This window comes from Rhodnius prolixus, unplaced genomic scaffold (assembly GCF_049639745.1).
Source record: "Rhodnius prolixus isolate KJV_2025 unplaced genomic scaffold, Rpr scaffold_14, whole genome shotgun sequence".
Taxonomy (NCBI): Eukaryota; Metazoa; Arthropoda; class Insecta; order Hemiptera; family Reduviidae; genus Rhodnius; species Rhodnius prolixus.
Window position 1 is genome coordinate 9,769,276 of NW_027411594.1, and position 21,703 is coordinate 9,790,978.

The 21,703-nt window shown below is 33.4% G+C and overlaps 2 protein-coding genes and 2 long non-coding RNA genes across 11 annotated transcripts in view; 3 read left to right on the forward strand and 1 right to left on the reverse strand.

Moving 5' to 3' along the window:
* Positions 1 to 6,857, forward strand: part of LOC141451841 (uncharacterized) — a 45,714-nt gene extending 38,857 nt beyond the window's left edge. For all 3 annotated transcript variants that reach the window (XM_074123562.1, XM_074123563.1, XM_074123561.1), the window contains 6 exons: positions 255 to 438; positions 535 to 625; positions 872 to 1,000; positions 1,132 to 1,365; positions 4,250 to 4,333; positions 4,836 to 6,857. In XM_074123562.1, the coding sequence (XP_073979663.1) occupies positions 255 to 438; positions 535 to 625; positions 872 to 1,000; positions 1,132 to 1,365; positions 4,250 to 4,333; positions 4,836 to 4,985 (872 nt within the window). In that variant the 3' untranslated portion in view covers positions 4,986 to 6,857. The remainder of the gene's footprint in view (positions 1 to 254; positions 439 to 534; positions 626 to 871; positions 1,001 to 1,131; positions 1,366 to 4,249; positions 4,334 to 4,835) is intronic.
* On the forward strand, positions 1,372 to 3,262 carry LOC141451847 (uncharacterized). The gene is made up of 2 exons (XR_012457145.1): positions 1,372 to 2,061; positions 2,150 to 3,262. It is a non-coding gene; the product is annotated as an uncharacterized lncRNA (long non-coding RNA).
* Positions 6,858 to 7,385: 528 nt separating the features above from the next.
* LOC141451846 (uncharacterized) lies at positions 7,386 to 10,638 on the reverse strand. Its single transcript, XR_012457144.1, has 3 exons — positions 9,685 to 10,638; positions 8,101 to 8,225; positions 7,386 to 8,020 (listed from the first exon to the last, which is right to left on the reverse strand). It is a non-coding gene; the product is annotated as an uncharacterized lncRNA (long non-coding RNA).
* Positions 10,639 to 13,729: 3,091 nt separating this feature from the next.
* Task6 (TWIK-related acid-sensitive K[+] channel 6) overlaps positions 13,730 to 21,703 on the forward strand; it is a 91,243-nt gene continuing 83,269 nt past the window's right edge. For all 6 annotated transcript variants that reach the window (XR_012457148.1, XR_012457149.1, XR_012457150.1 and 3 more), the window contains exon 1: positions 13,730 to 14,348. The gene's annotated coding sequence lies outside the window, so the exon portion shown is untranslated. The remainder of the gene's footprint in view (positions 14,349 to 21,703) is intronic.

Consider the following 21,703-nt stretch of genomic DNA (forward strand, 5'->3'; position numbering starts at 1 on the left):
CCACAACTTTCATTTAATCCAACTAGGTTAATCACAAATAGGTAACCTCGTAAATTAAAAGTTATTAATAAAATAATTTGTTGAGAAAAGGTTTAATTTGTGTGTTGTGAAAGCTTAATATGGTACGGAAAAGAAAAAAGTTTAATTCAACTTAAAAATAAAACTCGCGCATAATCTTGAATGTGAATGTTCATGCAAATAAACGTGAATATTTGCAAGCTATATTGTTTTTAACGATGCAATTTATTGTGAAGGTTTATGCTTGAGTCCCGCATCGGAAACATACTTAGTAAGCTCAGCATTGGATAAAACTGTGAAATTTTGGGATTTAAATGATACAACCGCTCCGCACACTATTCACCGTAGAGGTCTTGTAAATGATGTGGCTTGGATGCAGCATTGGTTGTGTGCTGTGGCTGTGTACGATGAAAGTTATATGTAAGTATTTTGATTTGCTTCTTTTTGTTGAAAAAAAATGTATACAGTAAAATAAATTCTATATGATTATAGTTAATGATTTGATTTGTATTTAAGGACATCTCAGGCAACTGCAGCTTTGCATTCTGTGAGAGACTACACGTTTCAGCCAAGCTCGTTCATCAGCAACGTCAAATCTTCAGCATGGGTAGGTTTCATTTAGTCAAAATATATCTTAACTAGCTGACGCAGAGGCGCTTCACTTCCTGTGAGAGTGCCTTTATTCCTCTTCTCTGCCTCGCACTTCAATCGGCAGTCCTTTTTTTTAAAATAATCGGTTCTTTCTCTCCTTCTACTTTTTTTTCTCATCCGTTTTTCTACAATTAAGCGTCATTAGCGTTTTTACCTTCCTCAGTTTGACTACCTAATTTAAAAAAAAAAAAAAAAATTCCAGTGTGTTTCTGCGAACGATTGGTTGAATGCAGTGGCCATCTCCTACGATAATGGGCAGATTACAGTTGCTTTTGCTAAGCAACAAGATCCTAACAATGAAAAACGGGATGAAAAGAAGAAACTGGTGAAGGTAATTATCAATAAATTATCGTGAAATTCAGTAAATGGCATAGGTTTAACCAGTTTTTCTGTAATGGCAGTTTCTACTGTAATACCGCATTAAGAAAGTCGTTTAAGAATCTTGTAATTTCTTTTTTACAGGTGGTCTTACAGACAAGCCTGTTTGATTTTGATAAAAATATGCCACTATCTTCGAACAATGAACTGATTGAAGAGGCTGCCGGTGGAAATGCTAACAATTCTTCTAATGTTGGCAATACATCAGCTGATGGAGAACAGCCTTCAACAAGTTCTGTAGATCAATACGAACCTCGTACCGTTGATTGTTGTACATTTGAGGAAGTGAGCGAAAAATATGGAGTCTTATTTGATTGTGTAAGTATAAAATTTATTATGTTGGTCATGGTTAAAGAGACCTGGTAGATTTGTATTGTAATCAAATCAGGAACGACAACCTATGGTCTGCGGAAACTTTGGCATCTCCACTGATGGATATGACTATGACTGTGTCCACTTTGTCCAGATTCCAGAAGAGAGCCTGGAGACATATGTTAGCATTCTTATTTTTTGACAATCCTTCCTTTATTGTTGCGCACTACGTTATTGAAAGATTTTTCTATTTTCAGTTATTTGAATTAAAATTACCTATAAAATTGGAATATTACCACAGAATCCATGGTCTTCTAAGTTAGAATTCCTGCGAGCATTCTCCCTTTAACTTTCCGTACTTGGAAGCTCCAATATTGATTTAATGGGTTAGGTGGAAATAAATTACGACGTTACTTAGTTATGGTTACAATTAATGCAATTTCTGAGACTACAAATAAACAAAAAAAAAAAATCAATGCCAAATTTCACAAAAACTATTCTTGCTAAAAACGTTTAGTTGTTCTCCTACTTCTTTTTTCAATTTTATTTCTTGGCGCGCGCTTGAGAATTGTTTGCACATTAAGAGGAAGGTTAAGTGAGGTTAACGCGTCTTACACGCATTCAAAGTTAAAAGTTTGTCTTGACTTGTAGTGGCTTTATATTACAGAATTTGACTATTTTAAAACAGATTTTCTATTTTAGGTAAGATTTTGGTCCATACGTTTCTATTAGTTGATACTACTTTTAATTATTGTATTGTTGTAATTATAAATAAAATTTTCTATTTTAGGATAAATCGGTCTATAGTTACTATCTCAAATTCAACTTACAGATTTTCCACATTATATGTATCTGTAATTTAAATGTAAAACCTGTGTTTAAATAAACAGTCCTACTTGATTTGCATGTCATTCATACACTGGGCCAAAAAAGTCTGTGAACACTAACCTAAATTTTATTACTTTTATTATTATCTTATTAGAAACTTCTTTTATTTTCAAATGAAATATACTATTCGATAGAGAGAAACCAGAGTTTTTCATTTTATATTCAATCTTTTATTTTTGTTCAGCAGGAATATCACAATTAAATGTTTAACAAAACAACACCCCAAACGAATGCAAAAAAAGTCTGTGAACAGCTGTATAAATATGTAAAAACATTAAGATAACAAACAGAAAAACGATTGAATAAAGTTTCAAAGTTCTCTATTGTATTGTAGAAACCACTACAGTCAGTTTTGTGAATAAATAATCTAATTAGTACATATTTAACCACTAATATGGAAGTTCCCAGACCAATTCGAGAACTTATTGTGACGTTGCGAAATGAAAGAAAAAGTATTCGAGAAATAGGGAAGATAGTTCAAAAAAACCCTTCAACGGTGCATAATATAATTAAAAAGTACGAAAATGTGATTAGTAGGCCACGCAGTGGACGGCCACCAAAACTTAATTCCTTTCATAAACGGCAAATTCTGAAGTCTGTTCGAGAAGAACCCAGGACAAGCGCTCAAAAAATCAGTCAAGAATTATCAAGTGGTTATGTGTAAGCGTAACACCGCAGACAATTAGAAATAAATTACATGAATACGATTATTGCGGTCGAGTCCCGAGGAAAAAACCTTTAATCAATAAAATAAATCGTAACCGCCGATTGGATTTCGCGAAAGAATATGTTTCTAAGTCTTCTAGTTTCTGGGAAACCGTAATCTTTTCAGATGAGTCGAAATTCAATGTATGTGGGTCTGATTGACGACAAAAAGTGTGGCGAAAAAGAAATGAAGCTATGAAAATGAAAAATATGAAGCCTACTTTTAAGCATGGGGGAGGCAACATTCTGGTGTGGGGTGCATGAGTGCTAAAGAAGTGGGCAAGTTAGATCTAATTAATGGTATGATGGACCAATATGTGTATGTGGATATATTAAGACGCAATTTAAAAAAAAATTCAAAAAAATTAGGGTTGGAGGGAACGTTTGTCTTCCAACAAGACAATGACCCGAAACATACCGCACTAAAAACTCGGGAATGGCTTTTAAATAATACACTCTGGCGCCTAAACACCCCTCCACAATTGCCAGACCTTAACCCAATAGAACATTTGTGGGATGAAATCAGCCGCCAAATAAATAAACGAGGAATAAGAAACCGTGAACAACTAAAAAACGCTATTTTAGAAGAGTGGGATAAAATTCCAACATTGACGACCACAAAATTATTAGGATCGATGAAAGCTCGCTTGTTGGAAGTGATTAGGAACATAGGAGGTCCTACAAGTTTTTAAAATTTATAATTCACGTACAATGTGTAAGAATGATTTATTTCTGCAAAGTGTTCACAGACTTTTTTTGCATTCGTTTGGGGTGTTGTTTTGTTAAACATTTAATTGTGATATTCCTGCTGAACAAAAATAAAAGATTGAATATAAAATGAAAAACTCTGGTTTCTCTCTATCGAATAGTATATTTCATTTGAAAATAAAAGAAGTTTCTAATAAGATAATAATAAAAGTAATAAAATTTAGGTTAGTGTTCACAGACTTTTTTGGCCCAGTGTATATAATTTCTTGTAAATTTGTATGTTAGAATTTTGGGCGTAATTTACTTTTTCGTTGGGTTTGTTAAATAAACGTTTGGCTCTAAAAATAGAGTCAAGCTGTGTAAATAATACAGTATGATTTTATTAAAGTAATCACTCTTAACTGCAAATTTTACTTACTACTCGAAAAATGTGAATGTGTATGTCACTTTAATAAAAAAAATGCAGTAATTATTAATAATTAACCGGATTTTCTACAATACATAAACCGTTTCGTCAGTTGAATTGATGAATAAGGGTAGATTAGTTCAGTTTAGTAAATGATCTTAATTTTTTGATTTTCTCTTTCAGGATATCAACTTTAAAAAGGAAAACTTATTAAAAGGAAATCAAGCGAATCCAATCGATATATATCCAATTATGTCAGCTAATAAGGTAGTGTATTTATTACTACGTAATTTTCAATTGTAAAATTGAGAGTGTAATATAATAGTAAACAAAGTATCTCGAAAGTCTCTGGCCCCTTTCGTAATAGTCGATTTTTTACTTTCTGTTATATGTCAGACATGATTGATTTGAAAATCGAAGATTAAAAAATAAATTGTGGTAAATATCGAAGTGATTAACGTCGATTATTACTTATTATTTTAATTTGTAGAAAGTGACAGACATCGATTAATTTGTTATTTACGGTTATTCTCGGTAAAAACTTATTAACAATTGTAGTGAGAAAATTCAACGCCTGAAGTTCACTACAAAATTAAGGAGGTTATTTTTTTTTGTTTATTGGGAAATTCTGTTTAGTTTTCAAGTTTGAATTTGTATTGAGAGATCTTAAAACTGGAAGATAAGAGAAGTTGTTTGAAAGAGATCATTAGCTGTATGTCTTGAAGTACAAACAAATAATAATATCTTAAATATTTTTTCCATATTGCAGGTAACTTGGAATCCAAATATGGACGCCCTACTTACCATGGCAATCGGATACCAGTCTGGATTTGTAGTAATTCCTAAACTGACTTTACCAACCTTTGATGAGAAATTTCTTGAATCTTTTATCAAAACTAGCAAAGGAAATGAAACTTAAAAGATCGCAATATTTTGTTCTTTTTTTTCTTTTATGTTGTGTAGCATGTTTATATATTATTTTGCTTTAGCTTCTATTATTGTTGTTTTTGCTTCTTTTTTCAACATTTTAGACGAATTGAAAGTGAAGAGAGGACGATTTCATATTTTAGGAAAAAAGAAACAAATGAAACTTTTTTGTAAATATACTATAAACTTCTTAAAATATTTTTATAAAAATACATAATTTATTTGTATTATTTTTATTATTTTAATTTCTATCAATTAATGTGCTGTGATTAGGTTAAATTTTTATTTTTTAAATTCTCAGTACAAATTATTATTAGAAATAATTATTTTTAATTTGTTTTTTGTTTAGGCCAAGTTTGTGTACCACTTATTTTATTGACTGCTAACAGAAAGTAACCTTTTCTTTTTATAATTAAGTATAAAAAAACAACTAAATATTAATATTGTTTTCAGTTTTATTAGCAAAAATAAGATACATTCTTTGTTTTAGTAAATTTTTGCGTAGTTGAAGATGAAAGCTCTCCTACTAGTGACAAATAATCTAGTTTGAAGGTACAAGTATTTCCAGACTATATATTGGGTGAGTGTTTGGGTAGAATTGTGAGAATGTGAAAGTGTTGCTTGCAGGCTTACCACGAAGACATCTTTCATCTGGATCTGATAACTTTCAAGGCTTTCCAATTCACAAACACACTCACAAATGAAACATTGCCTAGGATCATTGCCTCGGCAGAATTCAGGAGCACCTTTTTCGCTTACTTCCTTCTTCTTTTAATTTAAAACTCGTTTCTAACATAACGATATGTTTGTCAACTCCCGTTCTGCCACGACTAAAATCGTATCGATTCTATTCTAGTACGATAGCATCTTTTACTTTTCATTTTTACACCTCGAAATTGCCAAAAACTTTAGTCAACAATTTCTTTTTTGTTTGATTTTTAACTAATCATTTACGCAATCTAATCTTCTAATTAGGTTAACCTTCAGGTAGTTTAAACACCTATGTATTTATAGTTAACACTTTAAAAAAAAAACATTTCACCTTTTGTTTTCATGTATTTTTAGTAATAATAATAAAAAAATGTAAATAAAGAACAACAATTTGTATTTTTTCTTTCCTAAATAAATTTTTCTATAATTTATGTATAGTGTATGATAACAATTGTGTAACACAGTCTACATTAATATTTGTTAATATATAATATAGTTAACATTAAGCAAAATGCTATATTTACATGGAAAACATTTATTGAAATATTTTTTTTTCTTTAAACAAACAAAAATGTAGAGTGTAAATTAAAGAAATGTATTTTAAAATGATCGCTGTTTAGAATTACTTTTCTATTTTCAAACTAATTTGTATTTTCAGTTTTTAATTAAACAAAGCTCTTGGGCTTTAACATATGTCTTGTTTTTTTTATCATTTTTAGAAAGTCATTGAATTGTTATGTTGTAAATTTGTTCTTGTCCTAAAGTGTTGAAAACTTAATTGATTATATTTTAGAACCTAGTTCTGATATTTATTTTGTTTAATTTTTTTTCTACTCTTCAAAATAATACTAATTACCAATATGTGAAGGAAACATATGTAGAAGTATTTTTTTTTTTTTTTTTAATTTTATGTTATTAAATGAAAGTGCGCTAAAAGAATGTTTACAATAACACCTTGTTCATATTTTCTCTACTTAACCAATTTCCACGTCGTTTCAAAACTTTCCTCACCAAAAACCCACTCTTTCTGAATATATGGTTAATATTTTAGTAACAACATATTTCACCTATGTTTATACACCTGAATATGATGCTCATTTATATGATTTGTTAATTTAAAAAAAAAAAAAAAAAAAAAAAAAAAAAAATTAAATGTTTGCAATCTTTATAAAAATGTCAGTTTAAAATTATGTACGTAATATTTGTAAATATCTATTATAATAAATAAAACTTTTTTTGTAGTTTTTAGAATTAATTTAATTTTTTTGAATTTTTTGTTCCTATCTTTTGAACTTCTCACTGTTTCAGAGACTAATTGCTAAAGGTGTGTTTGGAATTTATACCAAAATATATTGTAAGTTATGTGGACATCCAATAGGCTTATGGCGCGGTATCTCTTGTGATTACAAGAGGCGTTTACGGAAGAGACATGCAGCTTAAAAGCTGGATAAAGCATTGTCCTTATACAAAGAATCCTGTTGGAGTTTAATTTGTTTCCAGGGTAATATGGAATTCCCGTATTAAAAAAAAAAAAAAAAAAGACAAGCTGGATTGTTATCCTCACTTCACTGCCTTATAAGTGATTTGTTAGGCTACAGAATCTGCAGTTTCTCTCTTTGGTACATAATATTCAAGCCAGAGTTAGATATTTCACTAGGGTTGCCCTAATTTGGTACTGAATCATACAAAGTAAGAAGAAAAAGAAGGAATATTAGTTCGGCTAGGTAAACTGGGATTTCGTTCTTTTCTATATTTTATTTAAACAAGAGCTAGAATGTGCAACCAGGGTTGCCCGATTCTGGAATGTTATTATTCAAAAACAGAAGAAAAAGTAGAAATATTTTTTAAAAAAATTAGTCATTAAAAAACATAGTTACAAAAAAAGAAATAGAAAATGGGTACAAAATATCTAATTATACGTACATACTACTTATACATTATAACTCCAGTCAATAAAGTTAAGAGCTTTAAATTTTGGTAATATATTGTTTCCATATGTACACAACTATTAATATTAGATATTTGGAAATTATTTAAAACATTATTTTGATTTTATTTACTTTTTTTTAAACTTTTATTGAAATTCGTAACTGCACCAAAACTGTTGCAACAAGCAAATGCGATTAAGAGAAGGCACCCAGTGGTGCCACTCCAATAACCTGTTATTTTATGATTAAAAATAAAATTTGAAACATTTTATCATTAAAAAAATGTGAGTGATCCTATCTCCTAGCGCATTCTATTGAACGATTTGATAAGTTCTTCGATTGTTAAGGTTTGAATAAAGAGGCACAATACTATGTACTATTTCCATTTCTGTTTAAACAGAATTTTTATGGCAAGATAATAAATACGTAACGCATTAATGAATTTAAGCAATAATAAGGAACACTTACGTTCTAATTGTACATTTTCAGCCCCAGGCATTTTGTCTATTATTTTCTTGTCTTTGTTTTTACTTTCTCTCATCAGATAAGGGAAGTATTGCGATTAAGTGAAATTTTCGATTTCGAGTTTTCTCCTGAAATATTGTTATGTATCGATTATATTTTTTTAAATGTTTTATATAAAAAAAAAACAGCTTCATTATTTCATCTATTTACGTAGCCATTATATTATTAAGGTCTTGAATAAATTCCGTGACTTCCAAAACTACCGGTAGTACTTCAATACTCAATCGATTTTTTTCTTATCGAAAATGTCTTCTAGATTTCCTTTAAACTTGAAGCAAGAGCAAGTTTATGAACTAAATATAATTTTAAATTATTTTCCAAATTCCAAATTAAAATCTTTGTTTTCTTCCCACTTTGTATGTTACTCTTTCACGTATCTCCATCATTTATAAATTCTGTTATTTCACCAATGGAACCCAAAAAAAGTAGAGTACAAATAAAATGTAAAAAAATTAAATAAAACACTTCAGTTGGCCATTGCTGACCAACCTCCCTTCCTCTGGAAACTAATTCATTTTAGTTTAACCTTGGACTTCCGCGAAATTAACACTACCGAAATATTTTTAGATCTTTGTTGGATAACCTTTACTTCATTAATGAACTAATTATATGTGTTGCATTTTACATAGTCTTAGTTAACAGATTTTACAAATATTCTAGAACATGCAATGTCTAAACACCATTTCTGGTGGCCAAGATAATTCTCGATTAACTTATTTCATTGACCTTTAAACTCTTGTAACTTCATAGAAATCGTTCTCAGAGTTATTTCCTTCCATTTAACAAATTGCACAGGATAATTAAAGCAGTAAGAACACATCACTATTCTCATCAAACTCAAACATCGAACATCAAACGCCGAACTGTTTCTAATAGTTTACCATCGAACGCAAAGCCTTATTTTAGCTACATATTTTGAAAATGTCCACTCTAAGAATGCTGATGTTTTACAGGTCGATTCTTTGCATTCTCTGTTACACGTACCTCTCTGTTAGAAATAGGTTCATTTCTTTCATTGATATGCATACCGATTGTAAACTAATCCTGCCCTAAAGAAGTAAAAGCAGTAATTTCTTGAATTAATAAACAATAAATCACCTGTTTAACAATGGTATTAATCACCAATTAATAAGAAATATATTATGAAGAAAAAGATTAAAACATACCACCAAAATAATTAACGATATTTCACGAACAAATAGAAAATTGCAAAAATAATAGTTATAACTATTAAAGCGAATGTGTGGCAACCGTCGTCAGCGGTTACTGTCCTATTTCACTTCTGCTTCAGTAAAATTATCAACCGCGTAATTTTAAAATGTTATAACTAATTCACCTCGAATAAAAAGAGGATTAGGTTCAGGGCACACAGATCCACTAGGGTTACTGACATTATTAAAGACAATGTTTATTTAAACAATAACACTAAAATAGCATTAATCGATATAGTTAAAGCATTCTACTGACTCAGGAATGGACATCTTACTTAAAAAAAACTTATCAAATTCAAGTTTAATTCAAAATTACCTGGCTAACAAAACATTTAATGTAACGGTTTGATAGGATCTCGTCTGAAGCGGCTAGTGTTCCTCCAGACTCTTGTTCCTCAGAGTAGCGTCTCTCTCTCTTCTGGGCTGATACTTTTTAATATTTAAATTATTGAACTCACTAACAGCTATTAAACCAAGCTGCATTGGCACAGCATTCTTCATATAGAATCTATAGAATAGCCTGCCATCTCACCATTGTATTAGATAATAGCTTGATTTGTTAATTTTTTAAAATTGAAGGATAAGACGAAAAGAAGCTAAGACAGAAGTTATTAAATTTACCCGCGGAAAATGGTGGCCATCTGTAAAGACGTACTCAACTCACCCACTTCCTTCAGAAATTGAAGTGCCTTGGGTACTGCTAGATTCCCAGCTAACATTCACCAAACTGTTAATTCTGTCTGCGGACTGTTCGTTGGAAACTATCTACAGCAATGGTTCATCTTGTGAACTGAAACTCACATTATTGCACTTTCAATAAGATAGTAATTCATAATGTATACATACGGCCTATACTGTTACATGTAGTTTTTGTCTGGTCTTGAATTACTAACTACAGCTGAAAAAAGTGAAGGGTGTCAAATAAATGTTTGGCGGCTTGTCTTTTCGCAGTGGGCACCAATTGACCATTTCAGTCAGTACTTCTACCACTATACATTCTGGAAAACTCTATACTGTACTCTTGTGCTATTATGCGATGGAAGAAAGGCACACGTTTTAATTAAGATAACCTATTTTTAAGATAACCCTACTTTTTGTTTAGTTTATCTTGGCGCGAAACACTTTTGTGCGGTGCTTTGTATTAGTTCTCGTAAACAAAATTATAATTACAATTTTCGTTATGTTTCAACAAAACCGAACGTTGCTTTCCAAAATATAACTAAAAATTCAACATAACATATTAATTATAAAGCAAAATTAATCATCCACAAGTGGCTGCCATTTCTTTTATCACGCAGGCTATTTAAATCAATGACCTGTAATTCTTCATCACCAACTTTAGCATTGAAATCACCACGAAGCATTATTTTATTTCCTCCGACCCTACCTGAGAGGATGTAAGAATAGCGATCAGTGAATATTTTCAGCTTGGAGGTCGTATTAGTATCAAGAAGTAGTTTTTACCATTTGGTCTGTGTGATATCTTAAAAGAATAAATGTCGGAATGTTAAAACAATTTAATTGCAATGTAGATTTTATAATTTAGTAAGGAAATTCCAACTGACATGAGTAGATGGCCTAATTTTGATTTTATCCGTCGTGGTAAGCATGTTCATGGTATCTCTGACCGGATTTGGAGTTTCATCCAATTCCAATAGAATATCCTTAACAAAAACTTACAGTTTAAAATGTTAAGTATAAGGGTTGATTAAACGCCAAAAGGTACACAAATCAGCTAGTACCCAACATTTCATTGATATTATTTTAAGTAATTTTACTACATTAATTTTCATTAATATTTTTTTGAATTTATTAGATGTTTCACAGACCCTTATGCTGGCCATTTTAATCTACAAAATATTTGTTCAAGTAGAACACCATTTAACTTAGATTGACTGTAATAAGATAAATAAGATATGCATATTTTTATGACAGCTAACATAATTATTCCAGTATTTTACTATAAGTAAAATTAGAGGGACTACATTAAATTACAATTGAGAAATGAATAATTATTGTTGAATAATTTACTTGATATTACCTACGCGTTATTTGTGCTCACAAATACTTCGGAAAGACGAATTCTAGACTGAAATATTGTTTTAAATCCGTGATTCAAATTTAAATAGTAGCCGACTCTGCCTTTGTCTTTTTTTACTTTAACGTGCATGTACATACATACGATATATGTGACTATTCAGAATAAAGAGCATAAATCAGAAGAATAATTTGGAATAAAGCTAAAATAAAGTACCTATTTAATTACGAAAATATAATATACATTTTATCATAATTATAACAAAAAAATAAAATATTATGAATGAACAAAGGGAAGGGATTAGCTATGCGGTTAGCATATTGGATTCTCACGTGGAGGTTCCGGGTTCGAATCCAGCTGCTGACCCTTAGATTTTCTCTTTCTAAGAGCTTCTTACAGCTCACTGTCCGGGTGATGGACAGAGTTGTCTGTAACGAGAGAACACTGTCCGGAGGCCGGCAGTGCACTGAAAAAAGCTCCGGGCGCCAATAACCTTGATGTTGACGCGACTTAAATCATAAAAGAAAATGAATGAACTGGCCAGCATAAGGGTCTGTGAAACATCTAATAAATTCAAAAAAATATTAATGAAAATTAATGTAGTAAAATTACTTAAAATAATATCAATGAAATGTTGGGTACTAGCTGATTTGTGTACCTTTTGGCGTTTAATCAACCCTTATACTTAACATTTTAAACTGTAAGTTTTTGTTAAGGAGATTTTTGTACCTTTTGGATAGATTTTCTTTTTTGTCTATCTTGCAAAGTTACATATCTGCTTTTCAGATTTTATTAAAATTGGGAATAATAAATTTAATTTTATCATTATAACCTGAAAAGGTGTTAAGTCGGAGTTACTACCACTGGACAGATCTTTTTAAAGAATGATTATAGTTGCGGTCCCCAAACCATCCTCAATAACAATTTTTTTGAGAAAGCGTTTTGAATAAAATAGGAAGGTAATTTGTACGTAAATAGCAAAATTAAACTGCGATTTCAGTACTTCCCTTTAAGAGGAGTAAGAAAAATAAACTGCGATTACAGTACTTCTCCCTAAAAGGCAAAGAGGCAAAGATTTTGAATCGAACTACAATTCATTGATGAAAATCGGTTCACTCATTGAAAATTTTAACGATTGCAATACTTCCTCTTAGTAGGTGTAAGAGCATGATGGCACTTCACAGCCACGTAGAGGAGCTTTAACCACTTCTTCTTACTAAATTTTATCAAAATCGGACTAAGCGTTATAGAAATATTGGTAATAATAGTTTTAGAAAGGGCCTTACTTGGGTGGGGCAAACTCCCCTCCTTTTGAGGCACAGCGTCGAGACTTTTAAAGTGCAAATCTGTACAAAATTTCGATTCGAATGACACTTTATTCATGAAAATCGGTTTACGTTTCGATAATTTGAAACGATTGCTATACTTCCCCTTAACAAGTGTAAGAGCAGATCGTCGCTTTAATGTTACGTAGGGGAGCCCTAACCCTGTCATCCTACCAAATTTTATCAAAATCGGGCTAAGATTTACAGAGTAATTAATGATAATAATTTTGGAGTGGGCCTCACATAAAAGGGGCTAACTCCTCTCCCATTCCATGTACAGCGTCGCGACCCCCAAAAGGCACATCTACATAAAATTCCGAATCGAATGACATCTCATTCATGAAAATCGGTTCACGCGTTTAGGCGCTACGTTGTTTACAAAAAAGGTAACAACAACAAGAAGAACAAGAAGAACAAGAACAAGAACATTTTTTGAAAATGCCGTTTTTGCTCATTTTGAGCATCTTTTTTCTCAATATCTATCAAATCTAGGTTGTTGCAAAAAAATTACAGTCATAAAGGAGGATTTGCCCTATATTTTAAAGAAAATTTGGGAATTTTATCTTTTATAGAAAAAGAGAAAAAAATTGTCAAAGTTGGGTGTTTTTAAACCTAACGCTTTTTCGTGCAGTTTTTGATGATCAACCCTTATACAACTGTCCTACCGGACAGTTTTAAATAGAGCTAGAATAATAAATTTGGTGTTTTCGTCTTCACTTGCGTTACCATCTCGTTCTACACCAGCTGACTTAGTCAGATTTTGAGATTTTCTTGTAAACGCGATTGTTACGGTTTTATTTAAACTTAGTGATTACAAACACATTAATCTACCATTTTTACTTGGCACACTTTTCACGAAAATTAAGGTAAGGGACTTTTGAAAGAGAGGATGGGTAGATTACTTTTACAGCTTTATGGTTTGAAGTATCAAGAAAATTTCTGAATTAGAAGTAGATAGAGTAAGAGGGAGCAGTGACCCCAGAGTTTGTTGGTTAATGTCCATCGGGAGTGGGAAGTTAAAAGGGTGCAAGGGAGGAACCTGAAAAAGTACAGGTGGTTCATGTCCAAATAAGACTTGGCTTGAAAATGTTTATACAGCATCTCGGAAATTTGCAACTAATGAGAATAGAAAAAAAAGGTTTCACGGGGAGAGGATTATTGTTGAAGAGGGATATCTAGAAGAGATAGCGGTGGAGGATCTAACAGAGGAAAAGAGAGATGTCCGCCAAGTCGCTGCGCGAGGATCAATAGGTTGGCAATAGCGACCTGCAGCAATACTACAGTGTGACGTCACGGGACAAAGCTTAGAGAGAAGCGAGGGAGTGAGAGGACGAGGAGGTTATCGATCTCCGGGAGGCTGGATGTGAGGGCTCCCCGCGGCCGAGAGACGAAGAGTCCAGTCGAGAACACAGCATGGAGCCGGTACGCTCCTGTCGCCTGTTTCCATCGCAATATCACACGTGTGTGGCCGAACTCTGCCCTTCCCGGACCTTTGTCTCACTAGTGATGTGCTTTTTTTGAGATTTTTTATTAATCGCCAGTTTTTTTTAAACACTCGTAACTTTTTTTTTTAAATTTTGGACTTGTTTGTATACAACTCATCTACTCTGGCTAAATGTAAGAACTTTTATTTTACATTTTTGTGGCATGCCAAAGTTTTATAAAACAAGCTAATTATTCCATAAGTTCAAATAGATTTACTAATCGATGCAGTATTTATCATGCTGGCACCATAACATTCGCAACCGTCACTCACAGAGCATGCTGTCAATGCCCTCCACAAATTTTTTACTTTCTCATGAACATGAATTTGAAGCAAAATCCACTAAAAATATTAAGTACCCAATTATTAACATAAGTAATATCTTCGTTTATATTTTAACAAAAAGGCGAAATAAAAAAAATATGAAAATAAATGCTTTAAAGTACTGAAAATTTGCAGGTGCGACAAGTTTGGACATGTAGTTTTTAAAAGGTTCTATCATAATACCAAAACAGCTGATTTAATGTTTAATGATCAGCCAAATAAGAGTTTTATAATCAAAATTTGGCAAGGTTATATTTAAAACCTAACTTTCTCCTTCTATGGCTTTAGAAAACTCACACACATAACAGATAATAATATGACGAATATTTTTAATCTTTTGTTTTATTCTAACTTTACCTTTCGTACATAATCTGTGCGTTAAATGAATTATTAACCCTGGTTTTAAATTAATCTGCTTTTTTTTTTTTTTTTTTAAAAAAATAAGTTTGACATTTATTATTTTATAACAAAAATTTAGTGGTGTGCGGGGTCATTAATAAATTTTTCTAGAAAAAACCTTTTTTTTAATTTTTAAATCTAAAGTTCGCTGAGGTTGCGAACACTCTTACCACTTCCACGTTCCGTGATCCATGTAACTAAATTTCTCGATACTCAGAATTTGTTTGTTGATCGTATTTCAATCCTAAGAAAATTATGGAAGAAATGAGTGAGGAAATCGCGCTGAAGTGATACTTTAAAGGCAAGATCAACTCCACATCATTCCCTGGACCGCTTTGAGAAGCATTTTCCTCGGAACATGTTCCAAATAATGGTTACACTTGTCACCAGATGCAAGACTCTTTGAAGCAAACTTTCGAGTAAATCTATGCAAGTAGTATCTCCGGTTCACGACACCTCATTGCCGCTTTCCCGGATGGTTGCAGAAACCATCGAATTCCTGTTTTCCACGATTTTCCATTTCTTGAGTCCTACAGATAACACCAAGAACAATTTAAATATAATCTTTTGCGGACACAAGGAACCACGTAACGGATATTGCAGATCTAAGCTTTCCTCATAATGGTGGCCGTGCCCGCCGGCTCAAGGATGTTTGTGGTAATTCTAATCGTGGTATCGTTCAGTGGACTACTATCTAAAGCTTTTAGAGAGGTGGTCCTTGATTCCATAAGAATTTATTCTGCAGCAAGGAAATTAGGCGTCCTGTTGGGTCCTCTTTCTTGTCATCAGTCCATCTTGAGAACTGACTATCTCTAGCTTTTCAGCAATGCAGGAGAAGCCATTCATTTGTCCCTGCCACCTTCTGTAGTCGCCCAGTCGCTCACGTGGCTCAAATATTTTCATTTTGGTTCACATTATCACAACTACTCACCCTCAAACTGAATCCTTTGCGTTATCTTTCCTTGATATAATGAGGATGCTGCGATCTATGACTCTTCTCTTTTTTTTCATTCAAGAGTAACATCCCGAGCCAGCAGACTTTAGCTTTCCAGCCAAAGTGCCTCTGAAGAAGTACAGACTTCTTCACGAGCCCGTCTTAACTTAATAAGGTTAAGTATCCATCTTCATTGAGGACATTTTTGTCTTCTTCGATGATAGACTGGTTTTATGTTGGTCCTTTCGACACTTTTTTTAGTATTAGAGTATTTATTTTTAGTATTATTTTAGTATTATTAGTGTAGAGGGATTTAGTCTGCAAACCTGGAATAAAAGATAATTACCATATTACCACTTATTCTAAGCAGCTTCAATCTAAAAATTGTAAAGTACAGCATGTTAAGCAAACCCTACTTTGCTGCAGCGATTTTTCATGCTTTTCTTTTTACGAATTCCACGATTTTCTACCTTCGCACTCTATTTTAGTTTTGGTCAGTGGGTTGCTTCATGGTTTAGAACTTTGGGTTTTCATGGTGATGTTTAGAGAGTCACCTTCACCTACTTTGTAGGGAAACCTCTGACTCTTCTTCAGAAAACTACAGACTTTCTTGCAGTTCAAGGCAAACTGGTGAATATCACCAGTTTATATGCTGATCAGGACTGTACATGCCAATCTCCTTTGGATAACAGTTCTATTCTTTTTAGTTCTTATACTTATGCTCCTTTATGCCTTTTACACACTTAGAACCAACATGAAAAGCAAGCTGAGTCCAAATCGGCCAAACTTCGTCCAGACTTCTGTGAGACTATCTACGAGTTCCCGCAAGTTGAGCGCCTGGTGCAGAATCTCTGTGGATTAGTTGCTCGCTAATTTCATCTTAAAAAAAAAATAAGAGACAAACAGTTGAGTCTTTGGTATCTCATTTATTCTCATGCAAACCAAAATAATTCATAAGTTGGGATTATTCATAAATAATAAGTATGGTAAGGATTTGAAACCCAGATTGCAAAATTAGTATTTAATGTTTGGTAATTATAAATACGAATACAACATGTCTGGTATATTATTACGAACAGTATTTACTGAACATGCCGCACATATTTGTTAAAGGATTAGTCTATAAATCTAAAACTGTTACAATCTGGGGCACAACATCTGCGCGGAGTATTACGTTGTCCTGCTCTCATATATATCGGTACTAGCACACGTACTAGGGAGGGCAGGCCTCTATGAATAGCCTACGGTGGTTTTCTTCCCTTAGGGCAGCTTCCACAAACCAACCAAGCCTTCAGCACACCCGCTCACACTACCGTCCTACTTCAACTGATTCCAAGTAGCCTCGTAGTCAGCAGATACTCCCATGTGTATGTTAGTTACCACGACAGTATGTCCATCCTCTTGAAACTAGCCTAAACTAGATTTGACACAGTATTTAAACCAGAATCCATGTGGAATTTTAATAAAAGGGGTTTTTTGAAAAAATATTACGATAAGGTTCTCCTGAAGAATGGCAACCTTAATCTTGAATGTACTCAATGCTCTCTAATCAGGTAAAAAATTATCATTTTTCATTTGATCAAAATCATAAATTAATCAAAGTACATTCACAACGAGAAACAACGAACCACAAGTGCGGAAGCGATTAAATTATATCCCGACGATGACATAAAGCGTATTATTAATTCAAAAAATTACCGTGAGATCTGAAAACAACTTATCCTTCGGGTCGTAGCCTGATTGTTCGAACTTGTGCTATTCGTCTAGTATCTAATTCAAAATAGGAAACCACTGCAATTAACCATTTTTTGGAGGGGGGGGATTTATCATTAGAATGGCAATGATTGGATTGTGAGAAAGCGATCTGAGAATTCAACCATATTATCCTCCAAAAATCAATTTGAGTGTATGACTCTACTCATAATTATTCATGCAGCCAATATGAGAAGCTGGCATTGTACTGGCCAGAAAAGGTAACCTCCATTGTATTGTAGCAGAGGTATTGTGGCAGAGCTATTGTGAACATGTTGCGAGTTGCCTATCTGGCAAAACTATCTCGGCTACAATTGCCAACCCGAAAACTGTCAACACTAATTGTGTTCCGTTTGCCGCCTCTTTCCGTTTAATAAAAGTGATTCACACTGTTGTCTTCTTTGTTGTGTTTGACAAATCGACAATGTCTTTCACTTTGCTTGACGGTTATCTTGTGTTGGTTGTTTTTTCCTTTAAATAATAGGAAAACAAAATGTTTAAAACTTTAGACTTGGTTTATTTTATTTATTTGCAAAACAAACAATTTGTGTTTGAGACTCATATCTCAAAAAGGGAAACTACAAAGTTGACGTGTCGAATTTGTGGCAGCCGGTAGTAAACATTTGGAGACAATCAGCTGACCATAAGTGCCGGTTTCCTGAATCGATTTTTCAGTTTATTTTTGTATTTTCTGGAAAACAGCTGTAGGATTCTCTTTAAAAAGTTGTATCCTTTGTTACACAATGTGAGTCTATAGCTTTTTTGAAACATTTTTCAAGGAAAAGGCTTCTTAAAAGGCAAATAGCCTAATCCCGTTTCTTTCAAAGCCCAGGAACTTCCTCACCAGTCTACGTCGTGAAATAATCTCTTCTGACCTGTGAGAATCAAATTTTCTAATATAAAGTTAGAAACCGTTTCCCACTTCTCCTGGCAGAGTCTGCACAGAGGTTCCGGGTTAATTAACCTCACCCGGTGGTGTAGATGTTTCCTGGACGTAGTATGGAGTCCAGTCACCAGAATTGCCTAGTCTACCCGACCTCACAAACAGTTCAGTCCTCACTTAAAACACATCGGGCCTCAGCGAAAATATTACAAAACATGATCCAGTCTTTCGGTAATAAGCCTGATTATATCTTCAACAATTTTTTCCCGATTTTGAGAGGAACGACTCGGTAATTTTGAATTTTTGTTTTGAAGAGTTGACATCCCTGCCAAATCAAGCTTTTAATCTTTCTTATAATCTTTTGTCCTCAGTGACATCTTCTAAATAACCTCAAGGTGAATAAAACGTTCACCATCACCATTAGTGCGCTCAAAATAAGGAAAATGATAAAAGTAAAATTATTTCGTTTGTTTTAATTAAGTATCTAGAATGTTAATTATCAGTTTGGACGTCCTAATTATCCGGGTCACTTTTCGCATTATCTCATTTCCTCCTTATTTCGGTCACTGATAACTGCAAACTCAGAACGCAGTGTTTGTTGGACACGCAAGTATGAGTTTTGTGACCAACGATTGGTATTGAATCCTACGCAAGCTGCATGAATATAGTAGAAGTAAGTGGTTTCTTTAGAGATATTTTCTTTTCGGTTCGTGTGATCTTGTTGATTTCAGATTTCTAGTTTACATCGGCAATATCCGTTCAGAGATTCGCAGATTAATTAAGAGTTTTTTATGGTTTTAGTCTGTTTGTATTTGCTGCGTAACTAAGAAACGTGGCAATTTGGTTTTAGACAAATTTGGCTAAGTGGAAATGGCACTTTATTAAAAATATTTGTCAGTTTTATATTTATGACTGGTGATATTTATCAAGAATTTTCCAGCTAAAGCAGACACTGGGAGACGAATCAAGTAGCTATGATAGGAGAGCTGATTGTCGTTAGGATGGCAGTGGCTCACATTGACGTGTGAAGTTGGCAGCGCTTGCCACCATCTTACCTCGGGTTACGATTTCTCGGCCACACATACTACTCGGCTTGGAGTTGCTGCGACTGTTTGATTACATTGCAAAACAAGTCGTGGGCTACTCCAACACGGAATGGCTGAAATAACCTTGCAGAAGATACACAAAAATATTTATTCAATTGCGGATCCTGTTTTTGTTTAAGTACTAAACAATCATTTTAGTTCGGAACCATTTTCTCCGAAATAAGATATTTTTGGGCCACAAAATAAGTGGAAAACCGAATTTCCGAACTTTACCAATGGCTCTGATTGGTTAAATTCACCTAGTTTCTAAGACCGAGCAGTTGACCTTAAATTATTCAGTAGGTGTGTTTAATGTACCGGTTACCTGTCTTTGAATAACTCCTAAAATAATTTTAGGTTTATTTTTAAAGGGTTAATCCCGTTACTAGGGAACAATATTCGCTTCGGTAAGGGTGAACATCTATTACTCTCAGGATAGATGTAGGATTAGAGTCCTTAGGAAGAATATTGTAAAAAAGGGGTTGGGATGCAGAGGATGAGACCTCATTAGGCTGAGTCCCCTGGGGGCATCCCGCTGAGTATTGTCCCAGTTTTTTTTCCATTTATTTGCCATTCATAATCTAAAAAATAAAATGTAAACCCCAGATTTAATTTTAAGCAGAAACGCAGTTTCTTGTCTAAAAATAGTATTTTTAAGTTCTAAACTAATATTTGCTTAAGTTAAATATTTTTTACGTTCTCTTACTCTACTGTAGAGCGTTGTGTAATCGTGCAGATTACGTAGATAATGGCTCTTACGATTCTGCTTGAACTTTTGGCATAGTGATTACAAAAAAATAAAATAAATCCACAACTTTTACTAGAAATATATTTCTGGTAAATTCCACTGAGGTTACATCCTGTAGTAAGAGCAAGTTTGTGTGTGTGTTCACAACAGATTGTTCTTCAACAGAGATTCTTTTTTTCCCTGCGATATTTATTTTTAATTACTTAGCTGTGGGAGGAGGGGGCGGTAAAAATATTTTATTGACACAGAGTGTCGGTCAGGCGCTCACCTGACCAGCTGGGTTTGCATTAATTTTAGAGCGCCGGATTTTCCTCACCTGAGTAGACAATATAACCCTCCACAAGGTGTGCTTACGTCCTATAGATATCCTAATAATTCACCAAATAATTCTTCACCTAACTTAATTTCTCTTTTAATATTAAATAAAACTGGGAAAACGCAAACGTTAAATAATTATATCAAAATAATTTAAAAATTTTATGTGGAATAAATATTTCCTGGCCATGAAACGCATTTTTATTTTGAAAAATTGCTGCTCAGTTCAGTTCAAGTCCGTAAGTCCAGATAGGTGCAAGGGCTGAGTACAGCCGTTTCTTGTCGGTATGTATCCAGTTTTTATCGATCGTCAAGTAGTCTCTTGAGCATTCGGAATCTCTGGTTTGAGAGTACGGAGTCGTTTGAGTCCAATCTGTGAATTGCACGTGAGTCAAGGTAAAATCGTAGATATGGAACGATTATTTGCTACAGGTTTTAGGGATGTTATTTAGTTAAACTGAAGGGAGTGTATTTCTATTAAGCGTGAAGGATATGCCGAGAGATTTGTCCTTTATTGTACACTTGCGAATCATCCTGCGTTCAAGAAATGCCTGAATCAAGATGAGCCTGAACAAAATCTGGTAGCGATATTTGTGAGAAATGTTTTTGTTGGGGAAATTCCAGTCCATCGGGTGACGACGAAGCGACTTTTTGATTTCAGTAGTTTTCTGGAGTGACTCCAGAGCGCAATGCGCATGTTAGGTCTATCTCTGGTTTAAATCTCTCTGGGATTATGAGAGCGGTCAAGAGGGGCTGTGACATCTCACTTCCGTCAGCCAACTTCAGTGTGTTTCAAAAAAGTTTAATTACGTAATCTGCGGTAAGAGGAAGTCGTGTGAGTGATGTTGCATCAGAATCCTCCGTCGGACGTCTAACAGCAAGTATCCAGTTTTAAGGAATCACTTTCTCCAAAATCAGTGAACAAATCAATCATGAACTTACTTACCACTTTTAGTTACTATCAAGAAAATTGATTGAAACATTCCATTGAGCGAGCTAATTGTTTTAAGAGATTCCTTTTAAAGAACCATTCCCATTTCCTGTTCGGG